We start from the raw sequence: 25,684 nt of genomic DNA on the forward strand, positions 1-25,684 counted from the left end.
CTGAGGAGAGGTTCCAATGGAGTTGCTAAAACTTACTCTTGGCATTAGCAGAGTGCCTGTTGTATGGAATTTGAAACTAATCTGTAAATTGGGGAAAATCTTGAATTTGCAGCCAGTCAGATTTCCCAGGGGTTCAGAGGGTAGAAGCTACTTAAATGTTTTCAGTGGCTGAAAACATTTGTGTTCAACAAACAAACTTCATGGAACATTACACAGCTTTGGATCCCCTCTTTGCTTGTGCTGGGGGCTTTTGTATGGTGCTGAATAAAACTGAATGTTGCACTTATTTCTCCTCTAATTTTACTGCTACAGAAAACTTACTTTAAAAGGTGGCAGATACTGCTGTTTCTCTAGACACTGCTGCTGAACATATTAAGGAAACTTCTCAGGGGAAAGGAACACATGATACATTTATGGGAGCAGCTTATAGTTGGTTTGCAGGCATCCTGGGTAGTGAAAGACAAGCTAGGCTACTCCAAACTTTTCTAATCTTTATGTTTCTTTATTGGATCTCCAGGTTATTATAACTCATGTTACCAGGTTAACTACAAAAATGGATACCTCTTCGTATCAGGCCATAAGGCTGAATCAGGTCATTCAGTGAAGTATGGTCCTTGTAAAAAGTAAAGTAGAGGTTCCTCTTCAAAGACTTTCCTTTCCTTCTCATTAGAAATAAACAGTAACCTCTCTTAGAAGCAAAATTTGTTCAAAGACCTGTGCTAACATTCTTAAGTATCTGTTAGCTGTAATAAAGAAATCAATGTACTTTTATGTTTTTAGCTCCCACAATTTAGCCTAAATATTTGCCCCGGCATGCTTATACTGGTCCAAGCGAGCATTAGGTCGTAGCCTGTTCCTCCTTATTTGAAAGTGTTTTTACCTTTCTCAGCGTTCCACAAGTTACTTCCTCCTTCCTTTGTTTTCCTCTGCCTTTGCCTCTTTTAAAAAGTTGTAAGTTACTAGCCAATCAGGACAAATACAGAATGTGAGGTCCTGTTCCAGCCACTGGAAATCGGACACAGCAGTAAGGTGGACGTGTCAGGTTATAAATGACCCTGTCTCCTTTGTTTCGTGTACTCTAGTGGCAAAACTGCTGATGAGTGTACCCTTTCTGCAGAAAGTAAAAATGGCCTTGCTAAAGAAATTAAATTTATGTTCAAGTACTATTTCTTTACGGCCCCGAGAAACAAGCATTTCTAACAGTCCTTAATTGCCATAATGCCCTAAATTAGATTATGACCAACTGGACTCAAATACTTGGAACTATCTTTATTGCCTGAACTTTGAATTGTTTGATTTCGATCAGTTTGCGGACACTCCTGTTAAGGTGTGTACCTCAGTTTATTGCTAGTCTCCTCCTTGTGGCCATAACAGTCTCCCTGATGTGTTGTTTCCCCTCAAGAGTCTTAAATGTCTCTATGCAGCCATCCTTTGTACACCAAATGGTGATTACAGTTAGAATAACAACATGAAGAAAGTGTAATCACTCAATTAATTTGACATTGTGACTTCCATACTGAGACAAAACAAGGTTCTGGTCAATCTCTTAAAAATGAGAGGCTGAACCAAAGCAGGAAACTGTTATTAAATTAAATTTGGCCTAAAGTTGCCTCCCTACCTAGCAAAGTATAATCATACTTAATATGTAAATAAACTGCAATGTAACTTGAGAGTATGTTCTTCTAACAAGTGGTCAAGTCTTGGCCAATCACAAAAGAGGACCTTTGAGCCCGTTACAGGCTGCAAAAAAATCTGTCTATAAACGCTGCTTGCCCACTGTTACTGGCTGGAGCTCTCTGAATCTTTACTGGTTCAGGGTACTACCTGATTCATGGTTTCTTTGCTCAGATAAACTCTGCTAAACTTAATTTGCTTAAAGTTTTTTTTATTAACAATATTTAAACATAAAGCAAATAAATTAATAAAAATCCTATATCACTAAGTTACAGTAATTATAAAGTGTTCACCTGAGTGAGAAGACTGGCCAAGTTGCTATCAAGTCTTCCATTATTTGACATTTCTTTCCTATGCTTTCTAAAAGTATTGGTTATTCCACAAAGGTTGCTCTATGACCTTAAACCGTCCACATGTTCACTACACTGATAGACGTCCAATGTCAAGATGGGTAACTAAAAGTCAACTCTCCCTTTACGTTCCCTGAGCCTGATTTTTGCACTGGAACTCATGGGTCACTAGGCATTTGTTTTGGGTGTTCGCAGTCTAAATTTCTTTCCCTTTTAGGGGAAACAATCACTGTTCACGGGATTAAAATAATCCCGAATTGATTATTTGGTGACATCAACCAAGGGTGCACATTTTGGGTCCGTTACCAACACAGCCAAGCAGCACATATTTCTTCAGAGCCTAGATATGCACATGTCATCAAAGGATAGCATTTACAAAGTCAGTATGACTCACTTCATTGAACAAGGGGCCAGTGGCTTTTCAGAAGAAGGGTCTGCTCTCGGACCCACACCAGAACGCCAGGCGCCAGGTCCCGCTGCTCAGCAGGTCTCAAGCCCAGGCTCACTCGGCGCTGCGGCTGCTGACAGCGGAGAGCCCGCGAATGTATACCCGCTCAGCGCTGGGACCTTACGGCCCAGGCCAATGGGAGGAGCGGGCCTCAAGGCCCCGCCCCGCCGCCTGGTGACGTCACGGTGACGCCGGGGGGGCGCGGGAGGCGGGTCCGCGTAGGTCCCCACCCCAAAGGCTGTCTTTCCGCCGCTACCCGCCACGCGCGTCTTCTCCGTCCGCGTCTCGTTGCTGTTGTCCCCCGCTGCCACACCATGGCCTTCGTCACCAGGCAGTTCATGCGTTCCATGTCCTCCTCGTCCACCGCCTCGGCCAAGAAGATAATCGTCAAGCACGTGACGGTCATCGGCGGCGGGCTGATGGGCGCCGGCATCGCCCAGGTGAGCGGCCCTCTCTGCAGCGTGCCCACGCGCTTGGCCGCCCACCCTGAGGTGGAAGCGCTGGCGCGACCGGCCGCGAGGGGCTTGCGCCAGCCCGACACCAGGGAGTTTTCACCCCGCCCCTTCCCAGTTTAGCTGAAATACCTCGCTTCTGGGCCTGTGAGGGTCCAAGTCTCACTCCCCTCAAAATTCAGCGGTCTGGGCCGATCCTCAGTTTCCTCGTTTGGAAAATTCTGGCCGCTCCTAGGGCCCGCTGAAGGTTCCGCGGAGAGTGGCGGTGAATGCATTTTGGAACCGGGCCGTGCGAGAGAATTATATGTGCGTAAGGTTCAGGCATAACGCGTTTGCTCCTGCTCGGCTCAAACAGGAGTTTGCTGTCAAAGACGTGAACTGCGATCGATCAGTTTTAATTTTATTTTATCAGTTATTTTTGATTTTTATTCTGTAATTGTGCAGTCTTTGTCAAAGTAGTTTTCTCTCCTAAACGGCCTCCCGGTTCTCCCCGGTCTTTCCTTCGCTTCCTGGATTGTAAAGAATAGTAATCATGACTTTTGTAACACTTGGTAAAGTCGTCTAATGGAAGATTGCCGAGGTCCTGGTTTTGACCTTTGAAACAGTGCTGGCTGTGCAGAGTTCTGAGCTTGCGATTTTGGCTCTGCAGCGAAATAAGTCTCTCTCTCTCTCTCTTTTTTTTTTTTTTGAGTCGGAGTCTCACTGTTTAACCCAAGCTGGAGTACAATGGCGCGATCTCGGCTCACTGCAACCTCCGCCTCCCGGGTTCAAGCGATTCTCCTGCCTCAGCCTGCCTAGTAGCTGGGATTACAGGCGCCCCGACCGGCTATTTTATATTTTTAGTAGAGACAGGGTTTCACCTTGTGGGTCAGGCTGATCTCGAAATCCTGACCTCCGGTGATTCGCCCGCCTGGCCTCCCGAAGTGCTGGGATTACAGGCGTTAGCCTCTGAGCCCAGCCGGAACAAGTCTCTTATCCATTGTACATCTTCAGGACTTTTCCGTTGTTCTGCTGAGCTGTGGTTCAGGCTCAGTTGTGCGAGTGATTGATTACCTAGTTACTGTAATGCTTGTACTTTTTTTAAAAAAATTATTCCATTTCAGCTCACATAGGAGAACCATGGTTTTCGTATCCTAGCTGATTATTTAGCATTTCAGTCCTTTGCAACTTGGTTTGTTGGGCTAGGCAGTTATAGTCATCTAATTTTTCTTGGGGACAGTACTACAGTGGCTACAGTCATGAGAGAGTTTACTTTTTCAATGTCTTGTTTCCAACCAAGTCCACGCTTTCGTGCTTACTTTTTAAAAACAAAAACAAAAAAAAACCTTTTACTATTAGGTATTGTATATCTCAATTTTCTTCTCCTTGGCAAGTTTTTTGCAACATTTTTATTTGATTGCATTTCCTTCTAAAATCGATATCCCTGTTATGTTTTATTTATATGAGTTCTTACAGTCTCCCATTTCCTCTGAGACCATAATTTTGGACATACATTGCCATTTTTATTGTGTGGATCCCCTGACTGCTAGGTTATAGTATCCCCATAATCTATGTTGTACATGGGCTGGGAGGAGTAACTCCCTTTAACCTAAAAGTTCCACACATTTGTACTCGAAAGTTTAGTTTGAATGTGTGTGTATCCCCAGGGTCCACCAAAATCTCCCAAGGCTGTGAGAGTGAGATTTGTTGTGAGCAGGAATAAAACCATGTGTTTTTTAAAAACATTTTAACAACATCTTAGTAACAAAATATTGGGGCCATAAGCAGCCTGCAGGAACATTGTGGGAAATGGGTCCAGAAACTTGTGGCTGGTGTCCTTGAAGACAGCAGTGGAAAGGATTAGAAACTAAGTAGAAAGCATCACTTCAACTTTTGTAGAAAGTCAGGGTGCTTAGTTCTTTGAATGCTGCATCCATCATTGACCATGAAAGGATGTTGTGTTGCATTAAAAGGCAGAGGGGCAACACCTAAAATTACGGGTATGGTGTTGGAGCTTTCACCTGACAAAGGAGTTAGGAGGAATGATTGACATTAATGGAGAACACAGGTTTGCGCTTGTCAATCAAACTCTTAAATAGTTGGACCAGGGAGTGCCTTTTCAAACTTAAGGGGAAAAAAACTATTTATGCCGTAGGCTGGACACATAATGGAATTGTCATTCTGAAAGGTTATAAAGACCAGAAATCTATAAAGTGGACGACCATGAGAAATAGTAGTTGCATCCTTATGTAACACAGTTTGGAAAAGCTTCAGTTACTTTAGTTGACAGCTCCAATCCTGTAAAACATTTGTGAACAATGCTTTCCTGTGGTTTAACTGATCTGGTTTTGCACTTTACCCTATAGCATGCAGTTCTAGGCAGTATTGCTTCATTTTTTATGCTCCTTGACCAACAGCTGTTGGCATAGGGTAAATCTGTTTTGCTTATTGAGTGCCAGAGAGGAATTAGTTGATGTGTTTTGAGTACAGATCGGCTGCAGTTCAATATAGGAAGTTGGATGGTCTGCATGCTAGCTCTGCCTCACGCTGTGTTAACATGGGGAAGTTACTTTACCTCTGTGTCTCGGTTTTCTCATCTCTAAAGTAGTACTAATACTAGTACTGGCCCCGCAGGGAGAGAATTGAATGAATTAGCATATGTCAAGCACTGACACAGTGGTCTGGCACATAATAAGAGTTCACAGAAAGTTAGCTGCCTTTATAATAATTATCTTCGGCCAGGCATGGTGGCTCAAGCCTGCTATCCCAGTACTTTGGGAGGCTGAGGCAGGCAGATCAGCTGAGGTCAGGAGTTCAAGACCAGCCTGGCCAGTATGGTGAAACCCCGTCTCTACTAAAAATACAAAAAAATTAACCAGGCATGGTGGCATGTGCCTGTGGTCCCAGCTACTTGGGAGGCTGAGGCAGAAGAGTCACCTGAACCTGGGAGGCAGAGGTTGCAGTGAGCCAAGATCGTACCACTGCGCTCCAGCGTGGGTAACAGAGCGAGACTCTGTCTCAAAAATAAAGAAAGAAAGAAAATCATCATCATCTTCATTGCAGTTGTCCTTGTCCTTTTGCCCTTTTCCCCTCATATCCACTTCCGTCCTGATCATAGCTGCTGAGGTAGGCCTGTAATGTTTAGATGGAGAATATTGGTCATGATTCCGTGTTCCATCTTGCTTAATCTTGAATGCACATACCCGCTGATGCAGCAGTGGGTATGTTTTTTCAGGGACCTCTGAAAGGAAGGAGAGCTCTTTTTACTTACCCCCCATTTTATTGTTAAACTTTAGTAAAGCCATAAAAGTACAATCACAAACCAGTATCGAGGTTATATTACTAATTTTCATTAGCTTAATTTTCTTGAACTTTCTGACGTAGTTTTAATGTTAGTCAAGGTGCAGTTCTTATAATTGTTAATAGTTTTATTTGTCATTTTAAACACGTGTTCCAGTTTGTGCTCAGCAGGATGGAAAAATAAATAGATTTTGTGGGAGCCTGATGCATTTCTCAAGCAATTAAGCAATGTAAGACACGTTCAGTGCTTAATTACATTTGATCAGAGCACAGGCCATTTGTACATGTGTATTTTCCGAGAGGATCTACTTTGCCTGTCATTTCTTTTGTTAGTTTTAAATTAAAAAAAAAAAAATCCCTTAGACTGCAGGTTAATATTTAAAGTTAACTTGTTTCATGTGTTTGGTTATTATACACTTCTGACTTGGTTTTGATTACTAATTTATCTTCACTGGATACTTAGGCCAGCAAAGAAGCTTAGAGGATTAAATGAGCCTTGAGTGAGGGACAAGTTGTTTTTTTGCTTTATAAGAGGAAAAAAGAAAGGAAGAAAGCTAATAGCTGTGTGCATTTCTCCAGTAATGAATCCTTTCTAAACTTTGCTTCATATATTGCATTTTTTCGTATGAGGAGCCCAGAGAGGATGCATAGCTTTCATTAGATTACTTGTGAGGAGCCGGTGGCCTCCCTGGAAATGGGGCACTTCAGATGTCCCCCTTCAGACACTTACATGCTCTCTGGTGCAACCTTCTTTTTAGTGCACTACACTTCTTTGAGGAAGTGAGAAAGTTTGCATCTTAAAGGGGGCTGGGGGTAGGTTCTTCTCTCCCAAAGGTTGCTTTTTTTTTTTTTTCCTCCTTTTTAAAAAGCAAAAAGTGCATATTTTTTTCTAGAGAGAGCTTCTTTGACTGTTAAAAACAAAGTAAGGGCAAGGAGAGCCTGCTACGTTGCAGGCATTTTGTGTTACTCTACCATGCTTGATAGGATTCAAATAGACCTGAAAGCTTCTCCCCAGCCACTGGGTTTGTTCTCTCATCTCTTCTCCTTGCCCCCAACTCTGCATTTTCTGATGCTGAAAAGGAGAGTGATCAGAGTTGTTTCATATTTTTTTTTAGCTTTATTCTCTTCTTCTATGAGTACAGCTCTGTTGAGGTTTGCTTGCAAAGCAGTGCAGACGCCTAGAAGAAGTTTCAGGATCACAGGAGACAGGTATAGTTACCTGGCTGTAAGCTCTCCTTTTGACTGTTCCTTATGGAAAGAGTATTTGTACTCCCGGTTGTTACCTTCCTACTGAAGGGCATGAGATGTGTCTGTTTCTTATGAAGTTTTCCCCCCACTTCCTGAGTTGTTGCTTAATTCTTTGTTGGGCTGTTCTCTGCTCTTGGTTGAGGTAATGGGATGTAGAACCACCCTCTATTAGCATGTTAGTTATTGGACTTGGGGTGAGGTTGAAGATACTGTCATTCCCAGAGGGTAGAAGAGGTAGAGCTGACAGGTAACAGAAAATAATGCTATAGGATATGTTTGGACATTTTGTAGAGCAGAAATGGCACTTCAGTCAGTCAGGTTTTGCCGTTTTCCCGCCATGTCCTGCCTCCAGCTTTAGTCACTTGCCCCTTGAGTTTCTTCTTTCTTTCCCTCTCCCTTCTTTCTTTCCCTCTCCCTTCTTTCTTCCTTATCTGTGGTAGGCACACGTACCTCACTCGCTAGTTCTACTGGGACCACAGGAAGATAATGTGGCTGTTCTCTGTGGCTCTCCCTGTTATATTCATGATGTTATTATTTCTGGTAGTGGTATTTTAAGCTCAAAAGTACAGGCTATGAGGTCCCTGCCAGGGTTTAGATGCTAGCCTTCCTATCCTGCCTTTAGGAACCTTGGACGAATCACTTAACTCCTCTCTGCCTCTTTACTTACCTGGGAATAATGAGACTCACCTCACAGTTGTGAAAGTTAAATGAACTAATATACAAGCTCCTAGAATAGCATTAGTGTATTTGATAGTAACTGTCCGATAAATATTAGCTGCTTTCATATAGACCCTCAGACCTGATCTAGTGAGGATTTCTCTTAGATTGTCTTCACTGTCTGGAGAGATTTGATATAGGGAGTTCCAACAATTCTAAAGATGTTAAGACTTCTTTATGTGGGTTGTTGAGAAAGATAATCTTAGTGTACTATTTACTGGTTTCTGTAGAGCTAAAACCACTCTACAAAATGTGACACTTTATTCTGTTCAAATAATTTTGATTTCTTTAATTTATGTGACTGTTACAGTAATCATCCCTGCAGAGATGGTTCCTGGGGTCAATGGTCGCAGGCAGAGCCGGGGCCTGAACTTGAGTTTCTCTTTTGTTCTGCTGCCTGTAAATCCCCAAGGCTGAATTCAGTTCTGCCTGCACCTTTGGCATGTGCTATATTGTGGGGAGAAGTGTGGCATCCATGGCAGAAGATCCTCTGTGCCTCTCTGGAATCAGTACATCCCAGGTTGACGTCTCCTTGGCTCTGGACTCAGTTAGTCACCTGCTGGTCGTCTCCCATCAGAGTGCTGTGCTGCCATCTTTCTGCCCATCGTAGACTCAGACTCTCCTGCCAAGAGTCTGTTCATTATGTTCCCTCCCTTTTACCCCTCCAGCTTTTTCCAGAGAGCTTGCTCCTGTTGCTGCAGTTGTTCTTCCAGCCACATGTACTCTGAAGATGGGATCACAATCAGTGTCTTCATACCAGAAAAGGCTCTGTAACTTTTCTGTCCAGGGAGGGCTCTTTCCTCTGCCTTCTCCTTTGCAGTTCCTAGACCAGGTGTGTTAACCTGAATTGTCATGGGAGCCTCTTAATTGGTCCTTTCAGCAAAAACTAAAAGAAAAAACCCACTCATCATGACAAACATTGTCATATTAATCTTCCTAGAGAGACCTTTGGATTTATAACTCTCCTCTACCTGGAAAGTGTTCAGCATAGCAACATCTTCCAGGGATTCTTAAATATAATGATGCTGTTGACATGACTGGTTATCCCTTTACCTTTTCAGAATTTGTAGGAGGTGAGAAGTCTGGGAGAGGTTATCTGGGTTATTATGAAACCTACACACTTAATGAATTTTTTAAAAAACTGTAACAGAATTCTAGTCTAAAAATGAGGGCACACTTTCTTTGCTTTTTAGAAATACTTTTTGAAATGTAAAATTTCAAAATTTTGAAATGTAAAATTTTAAGTCTAATAAAGGAGGCTGGCCAATTAATTTAACTGTTTCAAGAACAACCCAGGCCAGGCGTAGTGGCTCATGCCTGTAATCCCATCACTTTGGGAGGCTGAGGGGAGCAGATCACTTGAAGTCAGGCATTCGAGACTAGCCTGGCCAACATAGTGAAACCCGGTCTGTACTACAGATACAAAAATTAGTCAAGTATGGTGGCACATGCCTGTAGTCCCAGCTACTCAGGAGGCTGTGGTGGGAGAATTGCTTGAACCCGGGAGGCAGAGGATGCAGTGAGCCAAGATCACACCACTACACACCAGCCTGGCCAACAGAGCAAGACTCCTTCTCAAAAAAAGGGAGGGGGGGGTCATCCTCAGCAGAACACCTTCTGCTAATTGTTGAAGTCAGGGAAGACAACTTGTGCTGATGGCAGAGTTCAAGACATTACACAACCAGAAACAAGCATAAACCCAGAAATGCCAGCCCTGAGAGATGCAACTGACCTATGACTTTTTTCCTCTCTGAATCAAATCATGAGAACCGTAAAAGGCAGGCCTTGCTGTCAAGGCGTGGCAGCCTCTGAAGCACAGTTGGCCTCAGGGAGCTCTGACTCAGTCTACTTATTCTGGGGATCTGAAGAAAGTCAGAAATCAGATATGGTAGGTAGTTTGCATAACTTTGGGATTTTCCAGAGAGAGGATGAAAACGGTGGCCCTCCTTGTAATGTCTGGGCACATGGGACATCCAGTGGAACTGTTGAGGAAGGAGATGGGAGGGAGACCAGTCACCACGCCAGGTGATGTAAGTCTCATAGACTCACCACTCAAGTTGTGCTTCAGAGAAAGCTGTTTCAAGTCTTGATACATTTACAAAGATAAATAAATCCAGTGTGCTTCTGCTTGGCATGTTTACTTGGTCCTGTGGTCAGAGTACTCTGGGGCTTTGACAAGTGTGCTAAACACTTAGCCTATTTTTACAACTCTGAAGCACCCGTGTCTAAAAATACTTCCTCTCTGGCTGAGCCTGCCTTCCACCAGGCCTAGAAAAGTCATGGAGCTGAGGACATAGCCTTCATATAATTTTATTTTTCCATTGCGGACTGCTTTTCCTCAAGGTCTTACCAGCGTGTAGGTCCCTGTAACATAAAACATGAGTTCTCAGTGGGTTGATTTAAATTATGATCACTCAAGTTAAACTGTCAGGAAGAGTCCTCCTCATTTGTTGTAAAGATAACATATCTATGAGAGGAGAAAAATAAAGCCTTTGTTTTTTTTGTGGTTCACTCCTTCGCTGCCTTCTCCATCCCAGAAATTTGGCGGTAACTTGGGTGTTACTACATAACTCAGGAGAACAAATTTGACTTGTTTCTTTGCAGTTCTTTTCTAAATAAGAGCTTACATTATCAGGAGAGGCCATCAGCTACGGCAGTGGAAAGAACCACCAGGTCTCATCTTGACTTTACCAACAAATGTGTTTATTCAGTCAACATTCCCTAAGGGCCAGCCATAGCCAGGCAGGGTCTAGGTTCTCTGCACAAAGATGAGTGACATTTGGTCAGGAGGCTACAGTAGAGGAGTTCAGATTACTATAACACAGTTTGGTAGGTGCTGTGGTACACGGATGCAGAGATGTTACAGGGCACATGGGGGACATCTAGCTTGGGGCTGAGAGGATCTTGGGGAGTAGGCTTTCTATCTGGAAATGATTCTTTGTTTTGTTTTGAGACAGAGTCTCACTCTGTCACCCAGGCTAGAGTGCAGAGGCACGATCTTGGCTCACCGCAGTGTCTACCTCCCAGGTTCAAGCAATTCTTCTGCCTCAGCCTCCTGAAGAGCTGGGATTACAGGCACACATCACCATGCCTGGCTAATTTTTGTATTTTTAGTAGAGACAGGGTTTCACCATGTTGGTCAGGCTGGTCTCTAACTCCTGACCTCATAATCTGCCCGCCTTAGCCTCCAAAGTGCTGGGATTACAGGTGTGAGCCACCGCACCTGGCCGATGCTTAGGCTTGGTTAATAGGTGAAGTTGGGGAGAAGGTGAGGCCAAGAGAAGGGCTGGAGTTAAGGGGCAGATGTAGGGAGCTACCAGCCTTGTGGTAGTGTTAAGACTGTCATGCATGAGGCAACAGTGAGTGGTGTGTCTGGAGAGGAGGTGACTCCCAGTCCTTTAAGGGCCTTGCATGCCATTTGTGGAATTTAAGCTTTATTTGGTCATGGGGAGCCATGGAAGTTTGGTGGAGTAAGTGACACAGACAGAAGTACCTCACACAGAATTGCATTTCAGGTGGAACACTATTGCCTATATGTATGACACATTTATTTATTTATTTATTTTTGTGAGACGGACTGTCACTCTGTCACCCAGGCTGGAGTGCAGTGGCACAATCTCGGCTCACTGCGACCTCTGGGTTCGACCCTCCTGGGTTCAAGTGATTCTCCTGCCCCAACCTCCCAAGTAGCTGCGATTACAGGCATGTGCCACCACACCTGGATAATTTTAGATTTGTTTTTGTTTCAGTTGTGGTAAAATACACATAACATAAACTTTACCCTCTTAACCTTTTTTTTTTTTTTTTTTGAGACAGAGTCTCATTCTGTCATCAGGCTGGAGTGCAGTGGCATGATTTTTGGCTCATTGCAACCTCTGCCTCCCGGGTTTCCCGGGTTCAAGCAATTCTCATGCATCAGCCTCCTGAGTAGCTGGGATTACACGTGCCTGCCACCACACCCGGCTAATTTTACTGATTTTTAGTAGAGACCAGATTCCGCCATGTTGAACAGGCTGCTCTCCAACCCCTGACCTCAGGTGATCCACCTGCCTCGGCCTCCCAAAGTACTGGGATTACAGGTGTGAGCTACCATGCCCAGCTCCTCTTAACCATTTTTAAGGGTACAGTTCAGTGGCCTTATGCATTCACATTGTTGTGTAATCATCAGCTCTATCCATCTCCAGAATTCCTTTCATCTTGCAAAATTGAAACTTTGTACCCGTTAAACAACAACTCCCCGTTCTCCCAGCTCCCATCCCTTGGCAACCACTGTTCTGCTTTTTTTCTATGAATTTAACTCTTCTAGTTACTTCATATATGTGGAATCATATAATGTTTGCCTTTTGTGACAGGCCTATTTCACTTAGCATAGTATCTTCATGGTTCATCCATGTTGTAGCATGTGCCAGAATCCCCTTCCTTTTTCAGCTGAGTAATATTCCATTGTATGCATAGACCACATTTTGTTTATCCATTCATCTATCAATGGACACTTGAGCTGCTTTCAGTTTTTGGTTATTGTGAATAATGCTGCTTGAACATGATTGTACAAATATCTGTTCAAGTAGCTGTTTTCAATATTTTGGGGTATATGATTTTTAATGAATTGCTGTACTGTTTTCCCAGCAGCTGCACCGTTTTACAGTGCGTCAGCAATACACAAGGGGTTACTGTTTCTCCATGTTCTTGCCAACACTTGTTTTGTTTTGTCCTTTTTTTTTTTTTTTTTTTTTTTTTTTTTTTTTTTTTAGTAATAGTCATCCTGATGGATATGAATAGATCAGAGGTTTTTAACATTATACTGTGATGGACATTAGAGATTTCATTAATCTCCTTAATGGCTCCCAGAAGGTTGGCAAAGATTCCTTCTCTGACCTTTGTTTTACATATTGGCCTTCAATATGCATTCTTAAGGAGAAAGGTGTTCATGGCTAAAATGTTTGCAAGTCCCTCACTGAATGATTTCTGGGTTGCCTTCTCTCAAAACTGATGATCCTGATTAAACAATAAATGCTTTTGCCAGTCTCTTAAAGTAGTTGAGAAACTAGGTGTCTTAGTTTCCCTTCTGTGAGAGAGAAGAAACCTGTACTGGAGAGCAGTGAGCTTGTGTGTCTGTGGCCATCTCTGATTCACACATGTGCCCCTCACAGACAGGTGCAGACACAGGGTTGGCATGCCTCTGGCCTTACGTACAGCCTCTTTGGTGAAAGGTATAAGACACATTCACATGTTGGAGTGAATTAAGCACACATCCATTGTGAAATCACAGGGCTGGGTACCGCTTAAAGAATATTGATCTTGCACTGGGCAACACATAGCAACTGCCCTCCATTTCCCCTTTTACCTAGCATCACAACCACCAGTACTAGAAAGCAGTTAATCTGCTCACCAAAATAACAGAGAGAGACTTTTGTAGCATTTTTTCCACTCAGGAATTGACTAAAAATTCTGGCTATTAGCTCCTTTTTTTTCTTACTATCCTTTTCAAACTAATAATGTGATTTCTCATAATTTTAAAGTAACTTGAAGCTTACACAAAGTTTGTCATAAAGGTTTCTAGCAACAAAACCAGTCATGACTTCTTGAGAACTTTTTTCTAAAATAATTTACAAATTGAGGCTTATGAAAAAATAGCTCTGTCATTCAAGTGTTCATTTCATGAGTATGAAATATCTCCCTTGTGCTAGATATCTGGGCAGGTGAAAAGTAAGATGCGATTGCTGCTCTTGAGAAACCTACTGTCTAGTGGAAGAAGTACAGGTATGAACAACTAATTGTAATGAAGGCACAGACAGCCTACCTGTCATATCTGGGATTTGATCTGAAACAGATGAAAGTTTTAATAGTTTACATACCTTGCCTTAAAGTATGGTTTCTAAATACTTAAGATGTGATATGACATATAGAGTGTATATGTATCTTATGCTAAGGAAAAAGGGACATTAAAAAAGCTTATGTTAAAAAAAGATATATGTATACATTGTACTGCCTTTATGTTTATGAAATTTGTATTTACCGGAAATACTAGTTGGCCTGCAGATAGGAGTGTGCCTAACCACCCTATATTGGGATTTGTGGTAACAGTAGCTTGCGAATCTGAAGTGGATGATGCAACAGCACTTTTGAAAAGGTCTCTCCGTGCTATCTTGATTTCATCATCTAAAGTTGATATTGGCAAAGAGAAGATAAGTGTTCAGATAACATGACTGGATATCCCAGTTACCCTGATTTGATCATTACACATTTTAGGTAAGTATCAAAATGTCACATGTACCCCAAAAATATGTACAGCTATTACATATCAGTTTTTTAAAGAAAAAAAGGTTGGTATGGTTAGCTTTTCTATTTCAAGTGTATCATTCATCTTTCACTTCTAGGATTTCTCCTATGCTCTGGTTGGTAAATAACTTTTATTCTGAAATCAGTGAGATTCTTATGATATGAAACAGTCTATAACCAGTTAAGTCTTTATTTCTCTGTTCTGTTCACATCCTGGGGACTGGGCTGGCATTACATAACTGAGCACCCATTGGTGGTTCACACCAGCTCCACACCCAGTTATTTTCTTTCAGTATTCCTGCACAAAAGATCTGCTATATCTGTAAATCACTAGAGGCACAAAGAAGAAGTGATTACCTCTACTAAGGGTTGGGAGAAGTTTCACTAAAGGAGATGTGGTGTCCATATTAGATTATGAAGAGTTGAAGTCCATGAATTAGCAATGAGGGAGCAGGACATGTCTGGCAAAGGAGACCACATGAGCAAGGGCACAGAGCCATGAGATAGCACAGAGGAGGGAGACGTGTGGTGTGGCTGGGGAAGACTACAAATCAGGTTACTACCGTCCTAAGCATTTGTTATTTAGCAGTTCTTTATTGAACAGCTATCATGTTCAAGGCATGTGATAAGTGCTAAGGGATACAAAGACCAAATCAATTTCAGCCATTAAGGGATTTTAAATCTAGGAAACAAAAAACCCCAAGCTATTGTGATGTGCCAGGCACCACTGCAGGTTTTTGACTTGTATTAACTCATTTAACCATCCCAACAACTCTGTTGCCCCTGTTTTATAGATGAGGAGACAGCCTGCTGAGGTTAAGGAATGTTTTCCATCTCCCCACTTAGCACACAGGCTCTGGAGTCTGGCCCTTGCCTGTCTCGGTGCTGTTTCAGGCTATTGCCCTCAGACCCCCATGTCTTCCAGGGTCAAGAAAGGCATGTGAGCAGGCAGCTTGAGCTCCCTGTCACATGTAGACAGAATAATGTGCCTTCCCCAAAGGCAGTTATGAGAATCAGAGGGGATAATTTATGAGAAGTGCAAGCTCTCTGAGAGTAGGGGATTTTGTTATGTTCACCTTACAGGGTAGGTGTTGAGTCAATAGGCTGTAGTCAGTGAAGGAATGAATGCAGTGGCATGCCTAGTGTGGTGCTGTAAGTGGTAGTTTTGGTCCATCCCTAGGGGAGCACAAGTCTTGGGCAGAGGATCAAAAGCACATACCTCTGAGAAGCCAAGTGTTTTTGTCTGTAACCTTTGATCATTCAAAGGGAAGCATTTTCTAACCTCTGCATTTTTTTACCCTGCAGAGGCTTCCTTGCTGTCCAAGTTGTGGTATACTCCAGTGTATCTACCTGGCTTTCAAGAGAAACATAGCACTTCTTGTTCTGTTTGTAGCCCCAAACCAACATGTAACCAAAAGCTGTGAATGAATAATCACTTGAAGGACTCCAGATTTTATTCAGGAGGAATAACTGGAAATCATAATCATGAACTTCCATATCTGTCATAGGAAAGAGGTTGGCTTCAGCAGCAATGAGGGATAATTCTTTCAAGAAAGGAATGAAGAAAGAAAGAAGTTAGATAGAAAAGAGATTTTTAAGGTCGAAAAAAAGCAGCTGAAGAATGTGTGTAGGACAGCCTTAGGAGTTACTACACTTCAAGACCTGGGTGTCTGCTGGAGGAAGGAACATGACCCTGCGGGGATGATGTTTGAGTTTTACTTTAAGAAGATGAGACAAATATCTGTTAAGGGTTGGGAGAGCTGAGCTTGGAGGCTGAAAGCCCAGCTGGTAGGCTATTGTTAAAGAGGTAAGATGCCCCTAAACTAGTGTTCAGGGTGTTATGTGGTACTAAAAGGAATGTTAAACTAAGTGAAAGCACTGTATTCAGTTTAAATGTTTATTTGATACTGTAACTTACCATATACACCTTTTTTTCTTTCTTTCTTTATTGTCTGTATTGGATATTCCTAATCAAGATACTTCTTTCTTAATATTTGATCTTATGGTTGCCAAAAAGATTAGAGGAAGCCATTGTTTTTCAAACTAGGGTCTCTGGGGATCTAAAACTTACCTTAAACAAAATCTTAAAATTTGCCTCTTTTTGGATGATCCTAGAATTAATATAAATGTATTCTGGATGATTTGAATGTACCAGGCATAATGAGATCTGAGATACCCATGCCCTTATGTGCATTTGTGTTCATATTATTTGTGCAAGTGAAGCCACAGTGTCTCCTCCAAGAACATTTTGCCATGAGTTGAAGAAAGAAAAGTGGTGGGAGAATGGAGGAATTACAGGCACTTGATAATGTTGTTGTTAGGACTTCGAATGCTAAAGAATGGAGCCTCACAATGGTCAGTACAGTATTTATATTGTAAATGTGTGTTGTCTGGATTCTTTGGAAGAATAATTAGTTATAGGCATAATGGTAACTGTGATGAATTTTCCTCTTCCAAATATCAAAAACAGTCATATGCTCATTTAATCCAGATTTTAATATCATAATTGTCTGTTTCGAAAGAACAAACTACATAACTGTAAAGTGACGCTTCGTTAAAATTGACATTTGACCTTGGAGAACTGGTTAAATAAAATTAAATGAGATAGGATAGGCTTGGTGTCTGGCATTTGGAATGCACTCTCTATGGGAGCTGGTACTAGGGCTGGCAAATCTCAGTGGGCTCTGGTTTCGGTTGGTTGTGGAGTCTTTCAAGGAATTTCTTCTCTAGGAGATTCAGGATTTTCTCTCAGCATTGTGGCCTGGGGAGAAGAAAGGAGGATCAAAGCTCAAAGGTGGTGGTTAGTCAGCCAGGAGCAGGCAGGTGACCATCAAGGATCTGTACAGGGGATGGTACATGCAAGTGTGGCCAGAGGTCAAGGCTAGAAGAGCACTGTTGCAGAGAAAGGGGCTGGAACAAACAATCAGGGAAGCAAGTGCAGGGCTTGACCTTCAAGAAAGGAATTAAGAAGCAAGCTTTTTGTAAGAGTGATGGAGCAAGACCCTGATGTGAAGAGTCCCAGGCAGGAGGCCTGGTGGGGCTTGACCTTTCCTTGGGGAATGTGTAGGGGAGGAGTCTTCCCAGTAGTATCTTCAGGATAGCATCTGGAACTTTCAGAGAGCAACAGGAAGACTTTGGAACTCAATTGGTTTAGAGCTTCTCAGTGGTTTGAGGAGATAGATGGCAACCCAGGAGTGGCTGGTGTAGGCAGGGATAGGGATCAGGGCCAACAGGTTATTTTAGGGCAGTGCTCAGCATCTGGGGGTGTTTTTAAAAATAGGAATGACCAGGCACCACCCCAGGCTAGAGGAATTCAAATATTTATAGGTGGGGCCTGGGTTTTGGGCTTTTAAAATATTCCCAGTTGTTTCTAATCTGTGCCAGATTGGAGCACAGATCTTAGAGCAGTGGTTCTGAAACCTTAGTGAGCATCAGAATCACTTGGAAGGCTTGCTAAACCACAGCTCACTGGGCCCTACTCAGAGTTTGATGCATTGGGTCTGGAGTGGAGTCTGAGAATTTGCATTTCTAACAAGTCCCTGGGTGATTGTTGCTGCTGGTCCATGACCTACACTTTGAGAACCCCTGTCCTAAAACCACAAAAGGGTTAGGGTGTTCTGTGTTGCTTTTGAGTCTATAATACTGACATGGAAACTGTCATTTGTCTGGGTAGGTGCTCTTGTTTATCAAGTAATTTTTGCTATTACTGTGACTTTGATTGAAGCTGAAGGATTCTTGTTGAGGGTGTGTATTAGTTTCACTTAGTAGCCCTGGGGCCTTAGACACGTTATTTAACCTCTCTAAGCGTCAGTTTTCCTCATCTATAAAATGGATTAGGGTTGTTGGATTAATCAGAAATAATTTTGGAAAATGCAGATTATAAACCTGGCACATAGTAGATGCTCAGTACGTCGCGCCTCTTATTTTTGCTGCATTTGGCTTTTCAAACGCTTCTTTCTGAGGGGAGGTAGAGATTGACTTCTGTTGGTGTCTCAGCTCTTAGAGATCTCATAGAAGAAATAAGACAAGTGCACTCATAATTCAGAAATAAATGATGTGGCCTTCAGGTGGCCTATGGCTGCTCACCCATGCTTAAGAGTGTCTTAGCCTTTCGAACCAGTCTGGGATAAAAGTTGTTCAGTTTTTATGGTCCAAATGAGAGAAAGGAATAGCCTACCTAATATCTTGAGTCCATCTCTGTGATGGCCCATTTAGACTAACGCACCAGCAGGAAATGAACACCAACTCCATGTGGATAGATTAATCAAAGAACATTGGACCTATAATCCTGTGGATATTTTGTTAAGCATCTAATATGTACCAGGCATCAGGTTTGTATGTTGTTCATGCATTGATTGCTCACTGTGGGTCATGGGTCAGGCACTGGGGTTTGTAAAGATGATTAAGACTTGAGGTTGCCCTTAGAAGTTGCTGACCTTGTGTCTCTAGGGTATGACTGTAAGAAATGATGGCAGGGAACCTTGCACTTTTAGATTGGGTTGATCTCTGCACATGGGTAAAATGAAAATGCTACTATAACTTGAAATCACTTGAAGTTATGCTATAGTGGTAGTTTATTGCAACACAATAAATTGTGACCTGCATCACAGAGATTTACCATAAAATGGAAAAATTTAAGGAGAATTAAAATTTCTCTTGTTTGCCTGTATTTTCTCCTTTCAGACCCTAACCATATGCACTTTGCATTCAAGCAGGAGTGTCCTTTCTATCTATGTCTGTGAAATGTCTACACTGTAAGTTTTCATTTGTGTTTTCCTGAAGCTTTGTGAGATAATCAAGGAAAGAAAAGCTAAAGTAAAAAGAATTATTTTAAAAAAGTCTGCCAGGAATAACCATTTACAACATACAATTGTTGTCTTCTCACTAGACCAGGTATGCAAGTGTAGGCATTTTGGAGAGTCTGAAATTATAGAAAATCCTCCAGCCTTTAAACTGAAGTAGGAAGAAAAATTGAGCTTTCCAACCATGATGGGAAGGGAGGTCAGAGGCACCTCATTCTAACTCTCATTTGGAGTTTAGGCACAACTGATCAGCATTAACGGTAAAATAGAGACCAAAAGACTGACAGAACAGACTCTTTGTAGACACAAGACCTAAGGTCATGCCAGGCAAGTATTAAGTCATGCCCTGCAAACCATACTCTTGTTAAACAGATTTTTAAAATTAACCTACTATAATGTGGCTTACTTTCCAACTTCTTGTATACCATCGTGTGACAGCAGACTCCCTTTTCTTAGTTTAAGCATTCTTTTGTACTGACTTCAGGTCTTGAGACAAAGCTTAATTCTTTCAGCCAATTGCTAATCTGAAAATCTTTGAATCCACCTATGACTTGTAAGCTCCAGCTTAAAGATATCCCACCTGTTTAGGCTGAACCAATGTTTACTTTCTATGCATTGATTTCTGATGTTACCACCAGCCCACCTCTGGCACTCTCTCTCAGGACATCTTGAGACTGTTATCTGGGCCATCGTCACTCACTGGCTCAGAATAAATCTCTTTAAAATATTTTACAGTTTGTTTTTTCTGTTAACACAGGAGAGCTCATTAGAGTGTCCAGGTTTTTTGTTGGGATTGGTCATGTAACACTCCTACCTGGCAAGTTTGAAAATTCCATACTCAGAAGGAAAGCAGATATGCATCATAAACTGCATTGTTTGCACACACAGTCTAGGCACAGCAAGGCATACTTACCAGGGAATGCTGAGAACCCTCCTGAAAGATCTGAGTTCCAGATGCCAGCCAAGGGCCAACCTTGCTAACAGGCCTTTTTCTAAGGATAGCAGTCTCAGGCCTGCCATGTTAAGTCTTTTCTGCACAAAATTTGCTCTTGCTTTTTTACAGTTTATTGAATTGGAGGTTCAAATTTGCATCAGATGATTTGAATCGTTGACTAAATGGGCCTTGGTCCATTGCCACTTAGGGGAAAACCTTGGTTTGGATCGATGAGGGTTTTGCTTTTGGGACGTTGTTTTACTTTGCTACCTACCTGCAGCCTGTGGAATGTTTCTGCTGATGGGCTGGTTTCCTGCTTGCCTCTGTCCTTGTATCAAGATAACTCATCCCCCGTTGTTCCAGTTGCCCAGTCCTGGTTGTCAGACTTTTTGGTCCTGGGAGCGTTTTCATGCCTTGGTTCCCAGACAGTGCTGATGCAGCCTACGGGTGCACAGGCTCAGACATGAGCCCACCGTGTGCTGCTTTCTCAGGGAGCCATGAGTGCAGTTGAAATAACCTTGCATTTAAAACTTGTCTTACCAAACTGTTCTTTGGAAATCTTGCCTTGGGATTTGAACATCTTTGCCTTTAGGTTTTCCTCTTTTGTTTCTGTTTCTTTTACTCATTGGTTTTCTGCTTTTGAGTTTTGGTTGCCTGGCTTCAAAAATCTTATATCACAACCATGGTTTGGGACTATTTCTGTCATCTCCTTGTTCTTCTCTGGGCAGGTTCATTCCAGATAACTTGCCCCTCTCCTGCACACTGTTGGTGTCATCGAGGTTCCAAAGCAATGGTTTTGCAGGGGGCTTCTCGGATCCTGAGGGGCATCTCAGTTCTACTGTCCTCTTGCATCATTTATGATTGTATTAGGTCATGCCTGTCCTCTTGCTTCTGTCCTGAACTGATTGACATACATGTGCCTGTAAGGTGATCAAGGTGACCCAGTGGTTTGCTTTTAGCCACAATACCTATTCCATGATCCTTGCTGAAGCTATTGCCAGACAGTGATGAAATAGGGATTGATTTGTCACTCACTGTGACTGCGCTTAGCTGGCTGTGTGTGAGCTTGGGCAGCTTCACTAAACATACCCTGTACCCTAGGATTCCTCCCTCAGCCAGGGTGGCTTGGTGAAGGCAGGGAATTGCCCATCCTAAATTAGCTGATCCCAAAGAGTTCATTTTCATGGGAGTCTTGTCACCAAATAGCCCTTGGGGACAGGAGTCTTTTTGCCACCATTATTAGAGTTTGAAGTCTTACCTATTGCTGATTTAAGAGCTGCAGAAGAGAAGGGCCAAGAGGCCAAGCTGCACGAGGGGCTCCAGCTCCAAGGAGAAAAGGATGGTGGCTGGGGAGTAGGTGCTCTGGGAACAGGCTGCTAAGCACTTTGAAATATGGCTAGTGCCACTGAGGAACTGAATATTTAATTTAACTTAATTCCAATTAATTTAAATAGCCACATGTAGCTAGTGGCCCCTGAATGGAACAGTTGCAGTGTTAGAATCAGTACAGAGAAGTATCTAGAGTGTAGCCTTCAGGACTTTGATTCAGATTCCAGCTCTGCTGTCTACCCATTGAGTGACCATAGGGGCGCTTCTTAACCTTTGACAGTTGTTTCGAGAATTTGTTGTATTCAATATAAAGGTTTTAGAAGAGTGCCTGGCAGGAAGTGTGCATTTAGTTAATGTTGACTTATCATATATGTTCACTCAGTAGTTTGAATGGAATGATAGTAGAATTCATGTGGAATATGAAATGCCACTGCTTTTTGGGGTGGGGTGTGTGTGTGTGTGTGTGTGTGTGTGTGTATGTGTGTGTGTGTGATGTTTTCTTTCTTTTAAAAAGAAATTGTTCTTTTGTTGCTCTAGGTTGCTGCAGCAACTGGTCACACAGTAGTGTTGGTAGACCAGACAGAGGACATTCTGGCAAAATCCAAAAAGGGAATTGAGGAAAGCCTTAGGAAAGTGGCAAAGAAGAAGTTTGCAGAAAATCCTAAGGTAATTTCTTATTATTGATGTCGTTAAGACAAGTCGTCTGATTGCTTTACATTTGCAGGGCAATGGGGGATTTCTGGCTTGCTTTCTTTTTCTTTTTTTTCAGTTTGTTGGTGTAAAACTCACTTTTCCATAACTTTAAACCAATATAATAACGTAATTACTAAACATTCAGGGGGTGCTGATTAAAAACAGGAGACGTAAATAACCATTTTGTTGGGTGGGATTTAAGGTTGAGAAGAAAGCTTGTAAAGGTAGTGAACTCATTCTAGAAGAACACTGAGAATTTAGAATTGAAGAACACTTGTTTTGCTAAAAGGATGGAAGAAGAAATGGGAAGATAATTTTTATACTACAAGTTAAGAGAATGATATAATAAATATGGTATTTATAGAAACTAAGAGTGAATAATTCTGCTTTCCAGGACAGAAGAGATAGAAGAATTTGAGGAACTCCGTAGAGGTTGGGAAAAAACAGCATGGTGGGATGAGAAGGAGTCGGTGACTGAGGGCCATGCTGCTTTTTCGGTGCACTTTCACTTAGGAGTTTGCATTTAATTAGAAATACAGCACAAATCACCTAAACAAATTTTAATTTACCTTTGTCATCTTGTTAAAGTTGCTTAAGATTGATTTCCTTGGGGCTTGGATAGAATTTCTCGCTGTATGCAGACAGAGAAAAGTACGCATAGGGCATTTGTTGTTTCTCACTTCAGTTATCCAAGGTGGTATGTCTAGATGCTTTTAAAAAAATTTTTTATTATGGTAGAATATATATAACATAAAATTTGCCATTTTAAACTATACAATTCAGTAGCATTAATTACGCCTGCACATTCATACTTCATGTAGGTGGACTCATACAATATTTGTCCTGTGTCTGGCTTATTCCACTTAGCATAAAGTTTTCAAGGTTCATCCATGTTGTAACATGTGTCACAACTTCATTCATTTTTTTTTTTTTTTTCTGAGGCAGAATCTCGCTCTGTCGCCAGGCTGGAGTGCAGCGGTATAGTCTCAGCTCACTGCAGCCTCCAACTCCTGGGTTCAAGCAATTCTCCTGCTTCAGCCTCCCAAGTAGCTGGGATTACAGGCGTGCACCACCACGCCCAGCTAATTTTTGTATTTTTAGTAGAGACGAGGTTTCACCATGTTGGCCAGGATGGTTTCAGTCTCTTGACCTTGTGATCCACCCACGTTGGCCTCCCAAAGTGCCAGGATTACAGGTGTGAGCCACCACGCGCCAGCCAACTTCATTCCTGTTTATGGCTTAATATTCCACTGGATTATTATCATATTCCAATTCAGTATTCCATTGGATTTATACCACTTTTTTTTTTAACCCATTGTATTAGTCTGTTCTGACATTGCTAATAAAGACATGTCTGAGACTGGATAATTTGTAAAGGAAAGAGGTTTAATTGACTCATAGTTCCACATGACTGGGAAGGCCTCACAATCATGGTGGAAGGTGAAGGAAGAACAAAATCATGTCTTACATGGCAGCAGGCAAGAGAGAGAGCATGTGCAGGGGAACTGTCCTTTATAAATCACCCCCCATGGAGCCCATCCCATGGCATATGGGGATTATTACAATTCAGGGTGAGATCTGGGTGGGGACACAGAGCCAAACCATATCACCCATTCATCTGTTAATGGAATTGGGTTGTTTTCACCTTTTGGCTATTTTGAATAATGCTGCAGTGAACATTGGTATACTATTGTTTTGAAGTCTCTGTTTTTAATTCTTTGGGTTATATACCTGTAAATAGAATTACTGGGTTGTATGGTAATCCTATATTTAGCTCTCTGAGGAACCACCAAATTGTTTTCTGTAGTGACTGTACTATTTTACATTCCCACCAGCAGTGTACGAAGGTTCCAATTTCCCCGCATCCTGGCCAACACTTGCTATTTTCCATGTTTGTTTGTTTTGTTTTGTTTTGTTTCTTATTGTAGTCGTCTTAGGTGTGAAGTAGTATCTCACTGTGGTTTTTTTTTTTTTTTTTTTTGGAAATGTGGTCTTGCTCTGCTGCCCAGGCTGGAGAGCAGTGGCGTGATCATAGTTCACTGTAGCCTTGAATTCCTAGGCTCAAGCCATTCTCTCACCTGTCCCTTATATTCTTTTTTTTTGAGATGGAGCCTCGCTCTGTAGCCCAGGCTGGAGTGCAGTTGCACAATCTCGGCTCACTGCAAGCTCCACCTCCCAGGTTCACGCCATTCTCCTGCCTCACCCTTTCGAGTAACTGGGACTACAGGTGCCCGCTACCACGCCTGGCTAATTTTTTGTATTTTTAGTGGACACGGGGTTTCACCATGTTATCCAGGATGGTCTGGATCTCCTGACCTCATGATCCACCCATCGCGGCCTCCCAAAGTGCTGGGATTACAGGCGTGAGCCACCGCATCCGGCCCACCTGTCCCTGATATTCTTAATCATAGTGGGACCCCACACAGGGGATGTGTTATGAGGAGGGTCCAGACAGATGAGATTATAAGAGCCGTGGCCTGAGGATTGGAGTCTAGGACAGAGTGAGCTTGACCCAAATAGCCTGCATTTTCCCCTTGTTTACAAACTTTCAGCTAATTGTCTCCTTGGGCTGTTTTTGAGCAACACCCTAAAGATAAAAGGATGGCCCCTGTACTCAAGTTGCTCAGCTCTGGCTAGCTGCTCCTCAGAAGTCTATACTCCTGAGATTTCTCTCCTCTGCCAGGGACACTACTGAGGAGGGAGGTGTCAGTTTCACTTTGCCTAGTTGACATACTATGCTTATCTAGCTCTATACTGACCACTAGTATAATAGCTACTCACAAGTGGCTACTGAGTGCTTGAAATGTGGCTAGTCTAGATAGAGATGTGCTCTCAGTGTAAAATATACACTAGATTTTAAAGCTGTAATAGGGGAAAAAAATACATAAAACATCTCAATGTTTTTAAATATTGATTACCTGTTGAAGTGATGGCATCTTAGATATATTGGGTTAAATAACATTAATTTTACCTGTGAGTGTCTTTTCCCTTTTTTTTGTTTTTGTTTTTTGTTTTTTTTTTGTTTTTGAGATGGAGTCTTGCTCTGTGGCCCAGGCTGGAGTGCAGTGGCACAATCTCAGCTCACTGCAAGCTCCGCCTCCCGGGTTCACGCCATTCTCCTGCCTCAGCCTCCCGAGTAGCTAGGCAGCTAGATCTCAGCTGTTCTACAGAAATATTCTACTAGCCACCTTAAAAAAAAGGGAAAAGAGGCCGGGCGTGGAGGCTCATGCCTGTAATCCCAGCACTTTGGGAGGCCGAGGTGGGTGGATCGAGACCATCCTGGCTAACATGGTGAGACCCCGTTGCTACTAAAAATACAAAAAAATTAGCTGACCTTGTGATCTGCTTGCGCCCTGCCTCTTTTCCCTTTTTTTAATGTGGGTAGTAGAATATTTCTGTAGAACAGCTGAGATCTAGCTGCTTATTCCATGATGATTTTGAATGCCTTTGCTGATTATGACTATTTTGATGGCCCTGGG

At 42.4% G+C, this 25,684-nt stretch overlaps 1 protein-coding gene across 1 annotated transcript in view; it reads left to right on the forward strand.

Moving 5' to 3' along the window:
- Nucleotides 1–2,644: 2,644 nt before the first annotated feature.
- HADH (hydroxyacyl-CoA dehydrogenase) overlaps nt 2,645–25,684 on the forward strand; it is a 44,623-nt gene continuing 21,583 nt past the window's right edge. Inside the window, exons 1-2 of the mRNA XM_010373207.2 lie at nt 2,645–2,912; nt 22,050–22,178. Coding sequence (XP_010371509.1) covers nt 2,787–2,912; nt 22,050–22,178 — 255 coding nt within the window. The 5' untranslated portion in view covers nt 2,645–2,786. The remainder of the gene's footprint in view (nt 2,913–22,049; nt 22,179–25,684) is intronic.

This window comes from Rhinopithecus roxellana, chromosome 2 (assembly GCF_007565055.1).
Source record: "Rhinopithecus roxellana isolate Shanxi Qingling chromosome 2, ASM756505v1, whole genome shotgun sequence".
Classification (NCBI taxonomy): Eukaryota; Metazoa; Chordata; class Mammalia; order Primates; family Cercopithecidae; genus Rhinopithecus; species Rhinopithecus roxellana.